The following is a 17,215-nucleotide window of genomic DNA, read 5'->3' as shown; positions in this document are numbered from 1 at the left end:
TTTCTATGATCCTTCCAGGCTAACCTCCCTGCTCTAATTCCCCTAATCTTCAGCTCCCACACAAGTTCCCAGATTTTTCAACTCCTTATTCCCCCCTTGGTAACTTTCTTATGTTTTCATGCCTGGGATATCTTTAAAATAGTGGTTGCATGTTCTTGATGAACCTTGCTCGAAGAGGCAGATCTTGGTTACCCAATGGAAAGGAATGCCTGGTTCAATACATTTAGGTTATTTACGTCTTATGCACTACCCTGGGGTATGGTTAAGAATAAAGCCTCTGAAGACAGAATATTTGTCTTAAATCCTAGCTTTGATTTTTACTAACTCTATGATCTTGAGCAATTTACAAAACCCTTTTTTTTTTCAGTTTCCTAACAATTCCAAAATAGAATTGTAATTAAGATTAAATGATTTAGGTAAATAATTAGACAAATGCCTGTGGGAAAGTAAGTGCCCAATTAACAGTTATTGTGGGTATGGAATTGAGTTGTCATGTACACACTGTAGCCATTTGCTACAGGTTAAATTTAAGAGAGGCAGCGTGATGTAGATCAGTGGTTCACAATTTTAGTGTGTAAAGACACACTTAGGGAGCTTGTTACAAATGCTTGTTCTGGGCCATATCCTCTGAATTCTCTCTGCCTAAATCTGAATGTAACCTCAGAGTCCTTATTGGCAGTGTTCCCAGTGTCCACTGTGATGGATTGAGTTCGCATGGGAAATGAAGCTAAATTCATCCCAACTTGTTTTGATCCAGGTTTCTGAGATATTATTTATTCAGGAACTGGGGATATTTCTCCCTTTTGCCTACTTGAGAATCTGCATTTTGAACAGGACAAAAGAACATCTTTGACCTATGACACCTCTCTCCCTTGCCTCCTCCCCATCCAAAAAAAACCCCTCTCTTTTATGGCCTACCATCCTATTTTCCATTATATTTTATGGAAATGTTTTTGTCCTCTTCTAGTATCAGCTCTCAGATAGACAGCTTTCCCTGTCTTGATAGGCTGTTAAATATACACTCCAGAGTGAAATCAAAATATTGTATAATAAACACCTTACCAGAAAATGACCAGAAATGAGTTCAAATAAAGTGTTGAATAAAATATCATAAACAGTTCTGAGAAAATAATTGTCAATAGAACATCAGCATTTCTCTGAAGACAGAGCCTGTCTCGGAGCCAAGAAAGACATGCTGTAATCTCAAGTGGACCCATAAGAATAAGACTCCTGTCACTGCTTCTCAGAACACAGACACAGAACTGATGGCGGCTCTCAGAATCAGCTTCCTCCTGGAGCGCAACACAGCTCTAAGCACACAGAAAACATTAACAACACACTGTGCAGATTTTGACCATTAGCAAGGAAGCCCTTTATTATTATGAGCCTCAAACGAAGCATGCAATGCACCCATTCATTCAATAAATATTTATTGAGATCTACTGTGCTTCAGGCACTGTGCTAACGGTTGCTTAGGGAAAAAAAAAATTGCTTCACCCAGCTGCAATAATTTAATGTGATTGGCATCCAGCTTAACTAAATTCTTAAGAAGTGTGGTTTTTTGTTCAGTCATGCCAAGTTTCAAAATTGAGGGCTCTAGAAAACTAAATTCATAATTAATTTTTAAAACTAGAGAGCTCTTTCTTAGCGAGTTATAAAGACGTTCCGTTTGTTTTCAGTTGTTACAGATTACTTCCTTCTCTAAAGATGAAAAGATAGACATAGAGCCATTTCACAGAATTGTAACATTCATTTTGGAAGTGTATGCAAATTTCAGAGAAAAACATTAAATTTATCCAGTTTATTTTTCCAAATATTTAAAACCATAACAGCTTCATATGATTTTAAAGTAGTATAAACTCTTAGAGTTTTCAGAAAAGCTCCTTTCCTCGCTGTGAGTCTAATATCCCAAATCCTCTTTACTGCTCTTTTGACAAATGTATCTACTTATCAAGCCTGGCTTAAGTGAATTTGCTCATCCTGGGTACTCAGCAGAGGGGAAAACATGCTGTGTAAAAATTTCCTCACGGAAAGATCCTCCATTTATTCCTCTTCAAGCCAAATGCAAATACTTAGCTTTACCTAATACTTCTTTAGTGTTTTGAAATGTTGTATCAAAGTTGTGATGGAGCTAGCTGAGGTCCTTGGAGAAAGGAAATCAATGAAACCTTCAAATTTTACGTAATCAAACTTCCCACCCTCAAGAGATTGTCCTTTAAAACACTGCAAACACATTTATGCAAAACTTCCTGTTCCTTGAGGAAGCAAGGGCCATATAAAGCCCTCACTTTGATCATTGTGGGAGGAAAAATTGCAAAGAAATACGTCTGAGTACATGTTTTATAAATCATCACTATTCATTTTTTTAACTCAGATTTATTGAGCAACTGCTTATTACCATACGCCTGCTAGACCCTAGAAAGGCATGTCATCGGTGTGCTCATTTCTTTAGTAAACATAGGCTGAAGGTCTTCTTTGTCTCTGGCGCTGGCCTAAGTGATAAAGAGTAAAGCAACATTCCTGCCTTCAAGAAGAAACACATATAGAAACCAGAAATTATAATTAAACGCATAAAAATAATTAAAACAGAGTTTTAGACAAAATATTGAGGCAAGATAGGGATAGTGTAAGTGATCTTGAAAATAAATTGGGATAATTCACAGAGGAGATGGCACTGGAAGTGGGTTTTATGGTACAAAAAGAATTCATCAGGCACATCAGGAGAGAGAGAGAGATTTCAGGTAGAGGTAAAGGGCCAGCACATGTGGAAGCATCCAGATGCAAAAAAGGCCCATTAAATACAAGTGAGGATTTGTATTCTCGGTGGGAAGTAGTAGGTTATGGAGGTAGATTGGAGCCAGATAGTGAATGGCTTGATGTACCATGACAAGAGATTAAAATTTCTTTTTATGTAACAGAAAGAGGAAACTTTAAGGTCTCGTTTTGCTATACTTTGTTGTTAGCAAACGTACTTTTAAAGAAAGTTTATTTGGGGGTGTAATAAAAGCCAGCAGGAGAGAAAGGTGAGGGGCTGGGAAGCTATTGTAATTATCCAAAGGACAATTGATGAGTGTTCAGCTAAGGGAGTGATGGTGGCAGGTGGGGATAAACTCTAAGACACTTGCAAGTTAAACTATAAGGGCTCAGGGCGTGGATCTATGAGTTGGGAACTGTTTCAAAGGGTATGTTAGTTTCCGTGGCTGCCATAACAAAGTGTCACAAATGTGGTGACTTAATACAGCAGAAATTTATTCTCTGACAGTTCTAGAGGCTAGAAGTCTGCAGCGGAGGTCTCGGCAGGGCCATGCTCACACTGAAGGCTCTAGAGTGGATCCTCCCTTGCCTTTTCCTAGCTTCTGGGGGTGGTGGTGAATTCTTGGCCTTCCACGTCTTGCAGCTGCATCACTCCGATCTCTGCTTCTGTCCTCACACGATGTTCTTCCTTCTCGTCTTAAGGACATTAATTATATTGGATTAGGGCCCACCCTAATAAACTCATCTTAACTTGACTACATCTACAAATAAGGTCGTATGCAAGGGTACAAGGAGTTAGGACTTCAACATATCCTTTTGGGAGATACAAATTGACTCATAACAGAAGGTTTTGGCTTAGAAGACTGGATAGACATTGATGCTATTAAAAATATACAGGGGGAGGAGAAACTTTAGGAGAGATACAGAGTTTAATTTGGGGAAATCTTAATTGTGAGCTACTTGCAGAAATGCTAAGTGATGCTGAACAGTAGGTATTTGGAAACGTAGTTCTTAAGAAGAGAAGTCAGAGTTGTAGACAGGTTGGAATTTTGTATGTTAATTTATGTTAACTTTGGGATTATGCAGGGAGACAATCTGAGGTCAGGGTCCCTGGGAAACCAATTCTGAGAGAGAAATCCATGTTTCGGAGATCTACTGGGTAGTGTTCTCAGGAACAACACCTAACACCAATAAGAAGTGAGGGACATAAGACGATTAGGCAGAGGAAGAAGTTGAAATTCTCTGCAATTGCAACAGATGCCTAAACTACTACAGCATCTCTGGCACTGGGATGACCCTTTGGAGTAGTCCCAAACTGCAGCAAGGGGGTCAGGACTTTGTACCCTGCACCAAGTAGTCATTGGATGCAGGCTCTCCCTCCACTTTTCCAGGGGAGGGAGGAAACCTTGGGTGAGGCAGCTTTCTTCTGCGTTACAATTTCCAGAGAGGGACTCAGCTGTGAGCCTTCAGCTGCCAACACTCCTGGCACCTGGAGGAATGAGTGGCTTGCCTAAAAGGAGGATCTGGGCAGTGCACCACAGCATCCACTACACTGCAGGGAACATAGAAAGAAAGAGCACAAGTGATCAACTCAACACTTGAGCGGTAGACACAAAAGAAGAAAGCACCAAGGAGACCAAGGAAAAAATGTGTACATTAGCCACTTTCATACATTATGTAACTTTCCTCCTTATAACAACCTGGGAAAGTAGATATTATTAATCTATATTCATGGATGACTAAGACACTAAAAGATTAAGAAATGATGCTCGTTAATCTCTGATGTTTTTAGGGGTCTTTTAAAATTCAAACTCCAAGCTTTAACCACCATAATACAAATCACAGAAAGTCAAGAGAGTGAGTAGGAGTATAATTATTTTCTGTTATAGCCCCGTAACGTTGCAATTCAGGGTCAAATTTTCTGTTATAATGGTATTGTGCATTTGCTGATTCAGGTTCAGCTTCTAATCCTCCTTAAGGCTGATTTATTAGGCTGTAATTGACCTCAATAATATAATACAGAGCAGAACAGAGCACATTCCATAACAGAATAATAAACCATTGAAGATGCATTGAGTAAGAGACTATGTCAGGCTGAAGGTACTTGAAAGGAGGTGGCACTTGAGCCAGACCCTAAAGGATGGAGATCATTTTCTTGGGTGAATATGGTGGAGAAGGAAATCCCAGGCAGAGGAACAATCATTCATATTGTTCACCTGATTCACTCATTCATTTATCCATCTGCTCATGTATCTATTCAGTATTCAGTTTTGAAAGCTATCATCTTTGGAGAAACTTAAATGTGCTTACTTGTTATTAAATGCATTCATTCTATTGATTTGATAAAAAGTTTAAATATTTGCAGTCATTAAGGTTAAATATATTATCTCTTTTTACTATATGGTGGTTTTAATTACATTGTTATCAGGTCTCTCTCTCTTTAGAGTTTTTAGAAAGATTTTTTCCCTAAAGAAAGCAGTTGAAGGCAGTTTAGATTTCTTCTTCTTATTGCATTTTAGAAAATATAATAGTCTTTTCCAGGAATTCATTTGACTTGGTGAGATTTAGGGATTAGTTCTATATAGCTTTGGGGGAAGCTGACACTTGCTCTTATCTTTTATGCCTGCATTCTTACCAAAACAAAACAAAACAAAACACTCCTATAGAATTTTACTTAAACCATTTCTGTTTTGCATGTTGGTTTCAAACTATATGAAAAATCTTTCATCTTTATTGGATTTGTTCATGTGTCTAGAAACAATGAAATTTTGGGCTGATATATTTAAATCAATGTTTTTTCATTCTTATATTTTGATAAATTTGGAAACATCCCTTTCCTGTAATGCTGTTTAAAATGTCAAAATTAAATAAATATGATTAAAAGTAAATCAAGAAATGCTGATTTTAGAATATGTTTTTAAAAACTTCACATTCTTCCTCTTACCCCACTCCAATATTGAGAATCACTTATTTAAAAATGTTTATTATGAAGAGCAAACCGAATGCAAAAGATTGCCTTAGCACATTATAGTACTTAAATTCATCTCTTAAATAACAGAATTATATAGCTGTTTATAGTTCATTATTTTTCAGTCTATATTGAATGATATTTAATCTTACTGTGTTTCAAATGTGTTGCTTTGTATTGAGCATGTAGCATGTATTGTCAAGCATATAACTAATTTCTACTTACAGGTATGTGACTTTAAACATTTTAAATCAGTTGACTAAACTGTTCCATCATGCTGCATTTCTAAACTTTAGTCCCTAACCTTCTTACTTCTCACAGGGGTAAAAACAAACTGGATCAATCAAGGATGCAGCTCTGTGCTTTTAACCAGGCAGAGACATATGTGACCACTTTTACACAGGTTACCTAAAAAAAAATCATACATATATGATATTTTTTTTCAGTGTCATGCATGCTCTTCAGCTACAAAATCTTTCTGCCTGTTCCATTGCAAGAAAGTAGAAACATATACAATTGTTCCATAGATGAATTGACATCACAGCATGTCACTGGGGCAATTCCATCATTTTTTGTTATTCTCTTGATGACTTCTTTGATATATCTCTCATGTCCTTCAGTGATTCAAATGCATGATCTATAGATTTTTATTGGACGGATTATAAAAGTAAGGTATGGAATGCAACAGAAGTCTTTGAAGCAACATTTAATTTGAAAACCTCTATCAACTTCTCTCCCTAATTTAAGCTATCTATGTACAAATGTATATCACATTGTCACATTTATTGCTACAAGAGTAGGGCTGTAATATTCTCACCATAACAACAGCAGCAACAAAATGGGAATTGTATGAGGTGAAGGATGTGTTAGCTAACTTTATTGGAGTAAACATTTCACAATATGTACATAGACCAAATCGTCACAATCTACATCTTCACCTTCCACTATATATGTCAATTATATCTCAGTAAAACTGGAAAAAAATTGTCACATTTAAACTCAGTAAATTAAAACTCTATTAAGAAATAATTTTTGTCAGAGAAATATTTTAGGCATAAGCATAAAATCTCAGAACAGGAAAGGGCCATTTTAGTGCTAGCCTTGTATTTCTGGATAAGGAAACAGACTCATACACATGAGCTGCTTTCTGAGTACACATCTGGAAAAATGGAGAAAGAGCCAAAATACCCAGCTTCCAAGCCAAACATTGAGTACATTTTGAAATGATTTTAAGCACAGTGATAATTAGGCCTTTAGTTCTTTAATCAATTCAGTAATTAACATTTCATTTTTTTGATCATATATAAAATGCATCAATCAATAATTTACTAGGCCCTGCCTTTGAGTGAATGAGTTATACTTGCTTGAAATGCTTAATTTGATTCCAGAAGCAATAGTACACACTGATGAGGATAAGTTTCTGATGATGTACAGACCTCCTGAGGAGATATGCAGAGCAGCCTCTGGAAGATAAGAGGTTTAAATGGAACATATTATGAAATGAACATGAAATCTGTCAATCAGATATAAAACACTTTCCCTAAAATTAGAAACAGATTAATATGGATTGCCTTATCTAATATTTCTAACAAGCACGAAAGAAAATATACTACCCAGATATAATATTTTAATTTTAGGATCCCTTGTTGAATGACTGAACTCTGATAGTTATTTGGGGGAAAAAATTCCCTGTTAATAAGAATCTTGCCTTTTTTTTTAATAATCCAATTCATACTTTGAATTTCTCTGTTATTATTGGGATGTTCATATTATTGTTTTCCATTGTGCAATGATAAAAGTTAAATTTTATCCAGAAATTGATACACCCTAGGGATAATAATGCTAACATTTTCCAATTAAAAAAAAGACATATTGTTCCAGTTTACCCAAAGTTAACATTAAAGATGCTCCTAAATGAAAGACATATTTTTGTATTTCAAATTGATGGTGATTTAGAGGCAATATTCTCTTAGAAAAAAATTTTATTCCAGACTGTAGTAAATTTCCTCCCCCAGCACCTAAATAAAGATGCTCACACTTACATAGACAATAGTATCTACATATGTATAGGTAAAAAACACAATTTTTGAGAGGGCTGTTTCCAGAAATATATATATATATATTTGTGTGTGTTTAATTCCTAAATTATTATTACTATATTTTTACTAAACTAGTGTTAGAAAACATGAGTTGCGTGTTAACGAGTGGTCATTCTCATGGTAAACAAAAACTCTGGATATTTCAGTTAGGAAGAATGACTTGAAATATGGTACTTTTCTTTGGCAGAAGCTACCTATGTAAAGGTTAGGAAAGATATGTTTTATCAGTACCAATTTTTATTTTACCTTTTGCTTGCGATATTAGAAATCCATGTGTTGAAAAAACTGGTAATTGTTCCATTCATTGGAATTTGTCTTTCCTTGTCCTTCCTCATTATGGGTGGTTTTAGGAGATGGCATTAATCATTCAAATGTATAGGTAGTTTAATTTTTCTTTTTCATTCTGTTTTTTTAAAAAATTGTTCGTTTTTGTTGTTGTTGTTAGTGTCATTGAGTTGATTCCAACTCTTAGCAACCCTGTCACCAGCAGAGCAGAGCCCTGCCCAGTCTTTTGGTGCCATCCTCTCATCTTCCGCCACCGTATCAGACAGTGCTCTGCTGCTATTCACAAGGTTTTCATGGCCAATTTTTTCAGAAGTGGGCGGCCAGGTCCTTCTTCCTAGTCTTAGTCTTGACGCTGCACTGAAACCTGTCCACTATGGGTGACTCTGCTGGTATTTGAAATACCAGTGGCATAGCCTTCAGCATCATGGAAACATGCAGCCACCACAGTATGATAATGGATAGATGGCTGGCATGGTCCCCTAACTAGGAAAGGAACTCGGGATGCAGCAATGAGAGCACAACATCTTAACCATTTGACCACCAGGGCTGAGCTTGAGTCTTAGAGTCTACACTTGGCATTACATTTTGCAGTCAGGTTTGCCTATATTCTAGTTCTTATTTGCCCACTTGTTGCAATATTCTAGCAGACATTAATAGTAGAACTGTTTAAATGTTTGTTTCTAAAGTTCTTGAGATACTCTTTCTGATTTGACCCAGTATATTCCAGCTACTTAAATATCTATTTTCTGCAAATAACAGTTCTGTGTTAGTACATAGAACCCTTAAATACCGTTGGTCACTTTATATTGCAAGACCTTGTTGGCGAATGCCACTTGCCTTTTCATTAGAAAGAAGTTCCAAGATGATACTGTAGGATCTGACTAAGAAATCTATAGCCAGTCCAACCTTCTAATATGGCTAATCTTTGTTTCATTTGTTTGTTTGTGTTGTCGACCTAAAACTAAAACAGCCAATTATTTTACCAGCAAAAGGGGTTTATTCAGGTATAGCAAAGGAATTGCAATTTGGGACAAGCTAGCTATAGCAAAAGCCATAGGCAAGTCCAGCAAGCAAAGGAGAAGAAAGTTATTTTATAGATAAAAAGGAGGAAGTTGGGAGAGGTTGTTTTGAACAAAAGTCCGTTGATGGAAAGCGAGAGTTCAGGGTGGTAATGGCTTCTCATTGACTGAGTTGCTGGGGTAGTCGATTTCATTTTAGGGATGCAATGTACATCTCTTCTTGTTGAAGTCTATAATTGACAATCCTTCCTACAATTGATGTGGAATGGTAGTGGATGAGGGCTCCGCCTTCTGACCCCCCATTTTAAATGAGGTTTCCCTTTATTAATATTCACACGTTTTGTATTCAAGATTTTATCTTTTAGTTACCTAAGTTATCCAGTTATTGGATAGAAAGTGCCTTAGGTGGAAGATTCTAGGAAACTAAGGACTCTCAGTGAGATCATTGACTTTGTTTTGAATTTCTCTGGTGGTGACTGAGATTTGAGCTCATTATTTCTCCAGCATCCAATACTGTATACCATGCTGACTCTCTGATGGAACTGTTAAGTGGATTTCCTGCTGAATGAGCAGCTGTTCCCAAAAGGCCTACAGTTTCTCTAATAACAATAAACAAAGAACACGAGGAAAGGAAAAAACTCTGTTTTCATGCCCTTTATTTGAAAAACTGCTGGAGTTTTTGGTGCCCATAATTATAATGTGAGCCAAGAATTTATTTTAGCTAGTAAATAAACTGACAATTTTCTGCCAAATTAAGTGGAAGTAAAATGAAAATCTAGATAACAGAGAGGAAAATACTATTTAATTTCCCATTGATGAAGGATATCTGGAGTAGTTTCTAGCTTGGGACATTACCTTTTAAACAGAATCCTGAGAGAGATCAGAATTTCAGAGCAACCAGAAAAGGATTGGAGGGACCTTGAGGGGCCCAGAAAGCTAAATCATGTAAAGAAACTAAATTACTTTCAAGATGAAAATCACAAGTGGTAACGTCATAGGTGATCTCCAATTTTAAAAAGGCTCTAAGAAGATAATGCTTGCATTTCTCCAGAAGGCAAAAAAAGACCCTAGCAACTGCAAGGGAGAGGAAGGTATATTTTGGTTCTAGACCAGAAAAGAATATTTAAACTTGAAGTTATCCCATAATAGAATGGTAAACTTGGAAAACATTGGACTTTTACTCACACAAAGCATAGTAACTATCTGTGGAATTCCTCTCTAAAGGTCCTTTGATCTTTTATTCTGAACTTTACCATTTGCTCCATAATATTCACGACCCTCATTGTAGATATCAATTATAAAATTAGGCTGTAAAATTAAAAGATAGGTGATATTGATTTGAATCTAATTAAAAGATGTCTTTCTTGCTTATTGACGTACAGTGGAGCTTAGCTTATCAATAATGTCCCCCATAATTTTTCTTCTCATTTATGCCCATTCCTTCCTTTTGATTTACTTCTCTCAATCTTCTTGCTGTCCTCTGTGTCTTCGCTTCGATGCTCAGGTGAAATAACTATTCTCTGCTCCTGAAAGGATATCTTTCTTTTGTTGTGTGACACAAACAGTCTTATGAGTATGTACTTTAGATGTAACATCTTTGGGATGTTTTCAATACCAACCATCCACTTTGAATAAGGTTTCTGTTGAGTTCTGGATTTTCTTCAGTGCTGCTATATGTTTGATGATTTTCTGCTTTTGAGCGCCAGATTATCAATTTCTTACACAATCGTATTTCATAGTTCTCAAAACAAGAAATGACCAACTAACGTTAACTACCATCCATATTAGACTTTCTCAGGAAATGTCAGTAATAAATCAATAAGTGATCAGCTTGGGGCAATTTCTAATACAACACCTATATTTAACAGTCTCTCCTCACATACAATGTTGTGGAAAACAACCTTTAAGGCAATCAAAAGGAGAACCATGGAAAATAATAAAGCTTTTGATTTGATCATATTTTTAATAATTGAAAGGAGCTTCTCCAGTAGCTACATAAATTTATAATCAACATTAGGAATGTTTCAAAACCACTTCAGTGTTTTATGGATGCACATTGAAGAGCATGGAAAGATATGCCAAGAATATACATACTGTATAGTAGTTAGCTCAAGAGAACAGATCAGGGAGCGAGTGGAGGGGACTTTTAGTTTTCACTATATACTGTTGTACATTTAAAATTGTTGAATCAAGTATATAGATTTTATTTAAAGTAAAAATGATAAAATTTTAGAAAGTTCCTACAGTCAACATCATATTATTCAATAAAAAGGCAAGAATGCTAACTACGGCGTACTTCCTATTCCTAATACGAGTAAGTCTTCTTTTGTGATCCTGTATTTACACTTATTTTTATTTTTATTTATAGGTAGATTGTCAAAGATAAAAGATTATCTTTGTTGACAAACAAAGAAGTAATAGACAAAAGTATATTTTACTTTTTATTAAAAATAAAGTCCACATGAAAATTACAAAATGACCTATTTTTAGTGTTGAAAGGGAAATTTTTCATACTAAAGTAAGTATTTATTTCACTGCCCTTGGTATAGTATAATCATTCTTCCATTTCCAAAATTAAAGAAAGGAAACCAACAAATGATTGAGTTTATAAAAATAAAAATAATCATGTAATTAATTATATAAAATGATATAAATGATTGACATGATCTTCTCTGTAGACTAAACAAGAATAAAAGAAGCCTGAATAGTTAAATCTAGCAATGCCTGCCGTGAGAATTAAATAAATTTCCCTTCAAGAGGAGACTTTTATTATAGATGTTAGCCGTTCTATTTAAAGGCATCTTTTTTGGACTCTGTTAAACAAATTTCTACTCTAATAAGTATTGAATTTAAAAGCTGAAGAATTTAGAACTAAAGTGTCTATATTGCTATGATATGCAGATAAATATTTAATATTATATACAGTACTGAAATAGCTACTGTGTGAATATTTAATGCATTCCCAGGAAAACACTGAATTCCTAAAAACTTTCTAAACATTGAATTTCTAAAAGGCCACAGTAATTTGGCTTGTGGTACAATTTATAGTTTATATTAAATATTTTGATAATTTCTGTTCTAGTAAGAAACAATTTTGAATAACTGTAATTTATGATACAAAATCTGAGCCAAATTCTGAATTTAATTGACAACAAATTGCTATAAAAGTTACAGAAAAGAAAAGGTTTCAATGACAAGATATCCAATCATCTTAATTTTTAATTGCTTATAAATTAACATGGCATAAGTCTTCTTTGTTAATGCTCTTTTAAAAAGTGAGAAAACCAAATACTGAGGTTGAAGATGTTTTCATTAATTTAGCCTTGGTCAGAATTCTGTAAGTTTGAATTATTTTCTTTAAAAGTTGTTACTAGCTCAGAGAAAACCATTATAGCTATTTCCTAGTTGTCGGTATTTGGCTAATAGTGGGGAGGGGCTTTGTATTCTTTCAATCAGCAATTCCTCCCACTGCTTTGCCTCAAAATCCAAGCCAGTCATTTTTTTTTTCAGGAGGGAAGGACTTAGTCACATCTCCACAGAATCATAATGCTTTGTCTTTCAGTTCCCTGGTGACAGTTCACTTGCTGCTGAGAGGTCAAGAATTGAGGACACTAAATAGTTGCAGTCTTTGGAATATAGTTTTTGTGGCAATTGGCACAGTAGGACATATTAGTAATTATAAATTTCCCCATTGCTTCCTGGAGTAATGTATATCTTAAAGCCTTAAGTCTTACAGAATATTGTCATAATTAATTTATACTTGCTTTATTTTAAAGTAATTTTAGATGAGTTCAATCCATTTAAATAACCTGCTTTTTAAACAAAATTTCATACTGATACTGCTCCTAACTCACAGTATTTTAAAACTCTTCAATGTAGTGGAAATAGTGCTTCTATGCCAACACAGATTAGAAGTATTAATTTAATAGAGTATTCATAATCCTTTACTGCAGTTATAAAAAGAACTTACATCATTCCTTATGTAAAATACTTTATCAATGCCTTTTTTGCTGATGTTGAATACTGTGTGATAATAGTAGCACTGAGAATTTAATGTGGTGCCCATAAAGAACAATTTTAGCTTCCAAGTCTAAAAGCTAATATTTTATATTGGGCCTATGATATTAATGCAAATTAATAGATTGAAGAGTCAATTTAACTGAAATGAGTATTTCTTCATTTTGAGCACTTTCATTTATTTAAAATATTCTAAAAAAAAAAAGTAAAGCTGTGATCTTAAGAAGAGAAGTGCGTGCTGTAATAACTAGTAGTTTTCAATATTCACATGTCGTTTAGCAAATGAGAATGAAAAATGAACTCTTCCATTGATGTCCTGCTCTACCCCTTATAAAACAGTATTAGGAAAATTTGACAGAGTTTTGCTACAATTGCTGTATGTATTTTTTCTAAAAATCTCTGTGTATGTATATGTGTGTATGTGTATGTGTATGTGTATGTGATCAAACATCATGTTTGATCATAAAGTTCTGGGTGGGAAAAACTTGTTTGTGTTATGATCAGTTATATGATCATAATGACAATGAATTCATTCCTCTCATGTGTTAGTTTGCCATGTTTAATTTCACTGAATCTTTGTTTCAGAGTTTGCATGTGGTTCTCACTTTAGTAGCCACTATCTCTTGACATTATAAATAATACTTTCTGATCTTTTCTACTATATCCTGAAATTTTATGACTAATATGGGTGGTGTTGGATGAGATAATTGCTGTGGTCTTTGGCATTTTGATTCCAATACAATATTTGACTTTTTTGGTCTTGATGAAAGGCCTTCTATCTATATCATCCTGATACATATTCTTAAATCCAAGAAATAATGGGAAAAGTATGTTTGGATTTCATCTTACACTGATTTCTTTCCTTTTTTAAATTTTAAGGATCAGCAAGCTTTTTCTGCCAACTGTCAGATATGACCTGTCAATTACCAAGTATTGGCAATTTGGCACTTGTATATTATTGCTATTAGGGTCTTGGTTGTTCTAAAATCATAATTATTGGTGTATACAAATTTAGATTAAACATAAAACAAAATACAAAAGTGGCCAATACTTTGAAAATGTTATAGTTTACTTAAAAATATTACTTTATGCTAATTCTGTCCAAATACTTACTTGTTAGAATACTAAAAATAATAAAATTTATTTTTCACAGGATGTGTAGATAGAAAGATCAAGCATAGATGCATTGTTAGGTTTCCTGACCTCAATGTGTGTTTATATGTTTTTTATGGCCATCATACTGTTAATATTTTTTCATAACACTTTGCATGACTCTGATTATTAAATATGGCTTAAATGCAAGATTTGAATGATCCCTAAATGAACTCTCTGGGGGGCTGGTGAATTTCATTTTAGAGACTGAACCGATCGAGTTCCTCTGAGTGCAGCACAGTTGATAACCCTCTGCCAGGAGAAGGAGAAGAAGCGGAGGCTGAACCTGTGAATTCAGATGAGCCAGAGGCCTGTTTTACAGATGGTAAGAGAACAATTGAGACCTTCTTTACCATCTGTTTTTCGTGTTTTGGCTTTTGTCTTAAAACCTGATACTTACCAGGGATTGTTTAGTAAAAAGTCGGAAGACTCCATTCCATGCTGATTCAGTCGAGGCTCTATGACTAAAGGCAAGTCACTGGAGCTTTCTACGCTTCAATTTCCACACTTACCATACTCTACTAATGATAATTTGCAATGACAGTGTGTTATACTGTAAAGCACTCTACTTATTATAGGATGGTCATACTTCTCATTTAGATCCTTAATTCATGTTCCCAGCTCCATGGAGCCACTAGAACACAACTTATTGGATAGATGGTACTGTTATCCTTTACATTAAACGTTGAAGCTACTCACTAACTCTTAAGGAAATCATTTGATACTGTGGCCACAGTCTTTCTCAAAATTCTTCCTTCCCTTGGTTTCAGAGGCCACACTCTACCTCTCTACCTTTCTTATTTTACATCTCTGAGAGTCCTAAGTTTCCTCCCCTTTTTCTTTTAGTGACTGTTTTTATGCGCATCCCTTCAGTAACAACGTTCCCCCACATTTTGATCCTTGCTTATCTTCTTTTCTTATTCTCTGGCCTTAAGGGGTTCTATTAATGTCTATGGCTTGAACAGCCATTTCTGTGTTATTGACTCTTAAGTCATTATCTTTACCCCGACTTCAGTCTTGAGTTCCGGATCTGCCTACAACTCCTCATTGCTCATATCTACCTGTTGTATTAAACATCTCAAGTTTAGTAAGTTTGAAACAAACTTTAGTGGGCTTCCCGCCATATAATCTGCAGCTTCCTCTGGTCTTTACCTCACTTAGTGACATCATGATCTATCCCGCCTCTCAAGGTAAAGACTTTAAGTCAGCCCTCACCTCTTCCTTTCTAGCCACAAGTTGATCACAGAAACCACAAGTTGATCGGAAACTGTGGGGATAGGGCCCAAGTCTTCCAGGTGATTCTGATGCACACTAAAATTTGAGAACCTTTGGTAGGATAAAAGCGGAAGTGCTTGCTTTGGCATGTGAAGCCTTTTACATTTGGCCTCAGTCTATTCTTTTCCAACAGTACTTCTCTTCATTCCTTTTCACTCTCTGCCTCACTGATTCTTACTACTCCTGGAATTTTTCAGGGGTTTTATTCAAAGTAGTAACTTTGAACTTGACCTAGGAAAGTAGTGTTTTCTAAGCAAATATTGTGTCATCTAAGGAAAAAAACAAACCTAGAGCAGGTGACAGTATAAGACAGAAATTTAGAGCACAAACTTTGGAGCCTGATTAGCGGGAGTTCTCATTGGCCTACTGCGAACTCTCTGAGATCTTGAGCACATTTTCAAATCTTATATCCCAAAGGCCTCTGCTGTGAAATGGATATAACAAAAACACCCATATCATAGGGAGGTTGAGATTAAATAACACTTATAAATTAATTAGCGCAGTGCCTATCTTTCATCTCCTCTGCTTTCCTTATTGTTTTTAAAGTATTTTGTTAACCATCTCTATAGAAGCTATGATAGCCTCGATGCTAAGGACTCATGATCTACTCATGGACTTACCCTCAGCGTCAGTATTTTTTGTAGAAATCACTGACTTGCTTTCGTTCTCCAAGATTTTCTGGACTAGAATCCTATAACAGTTGTGCAGTAAACAAAATGACTGGCAAATAAAGATATGTGCAAACTGCAATGGATGCAAGAATTTTCTTCCAATACAAGCCAAATCTCATTTTATGTGAGAAGCAAACAAGTATGACACCAAATTAATAGAAATTTTGTGTTTGCTGAACTAAGTACCATTAGCAAGACACATGGAGTTTGCTTTCGAAGTGTTTATGTTTAAAAGATATTTAGAATTTTATCATGTATTTCATCGTCGTGATGAAATTAAATTGATTAGCACTATGTAAACTTAAATTTGTACAGATACTACCAAGATTTCTTTCACTCACTTTATGAATGACCTTGACTTAAAATCCAGGATAACTAGAAAGAAGTTGAACTTATCAAACAAATTATGGCTTCAAATCAGAAAAAGTCTTTAGAAAAACTTAAATCCTTTACAGAAAGTATTAATGCTAAGCTATTTCAGGCTGTACGTGCTATCTTACTGTGATCAAACTTTACAAATGTTATTTTAATCCTACAAAATATCAATGAGAATACTTAGAGGATTACTTTGAGATTATTCATTACTTATAATTTGCATTTAATATATGAGATATTATGGAAACACATTTTCAAATGAACTTTGATATTGACCGTTGAAAATCTTCTGAGAGTGAAAGTTTCAGTTATGCAAGATGAATAAGTTCTGGAGATCTAAGGAACAATAATGTGACTATAGTTAACGATACTGTATTATATACTTGAAATTTGCTAAAAGGATACATCCTAAATGTTCTACCACAAAAAAAAAGAAGAAACATAACTATGTGGGGTGATGGCTTATGTTAATTAGCTTGATTGTGTTGATTATTTCACAATATATACTTAAATCATGAAGTTGTATGGCTTCAATATGTTCAATTTTTAATTGTCAATCATACTTCAATAAAGCTAGAGAAAAAAGAGAAGAATAGGAAA

At 34.9% G+C, this 17,215-nt stretch overlaps 1 protein-coding gene across 2 annotated transcripts in view; it reads left to right on the top strand.

Annotated features, from left to right (window-relative positions):
* The window catches only part of SCN9A (sodium voltage-gated channel alpha subunit 9), a 175,295-nt gene that overhangs the window by 124,749 nt on the left and 33,331 nt on the right, over positions 1–17,215 (top strand). For both annotated transcript variants that reach the window (XM_070581525.1, XM_070581526.1), the window contains one exon: positions 14,499–14,619. In XM_070581525.1, the coding sequence (XP_070437626.1) occupies positions 14,499–14,619 (121 nt within the window). The remainder of the gene's footprint in view (positions 1–14,498; positions 14,620–17,215) is intronic.

Source organism: Equus przewalskii, chromosome 17 (genome assembly GCF_037783145.1).
Source record: "Equus przewalskii isolate Varuska chromosome 17, EquPr2, whole genome shotgun sequence".
In the NCBI taxonomy this organism is placed as follows: domain Eukaryota; kingdom Metazoa; phylum Chordata; class Mammalia; order Perissodactyla; family Equidae; genus Equus; species Equus przewalskii.
This window is presented reverse-complemented; position numbering and strand designations above follow the sequence as displayed.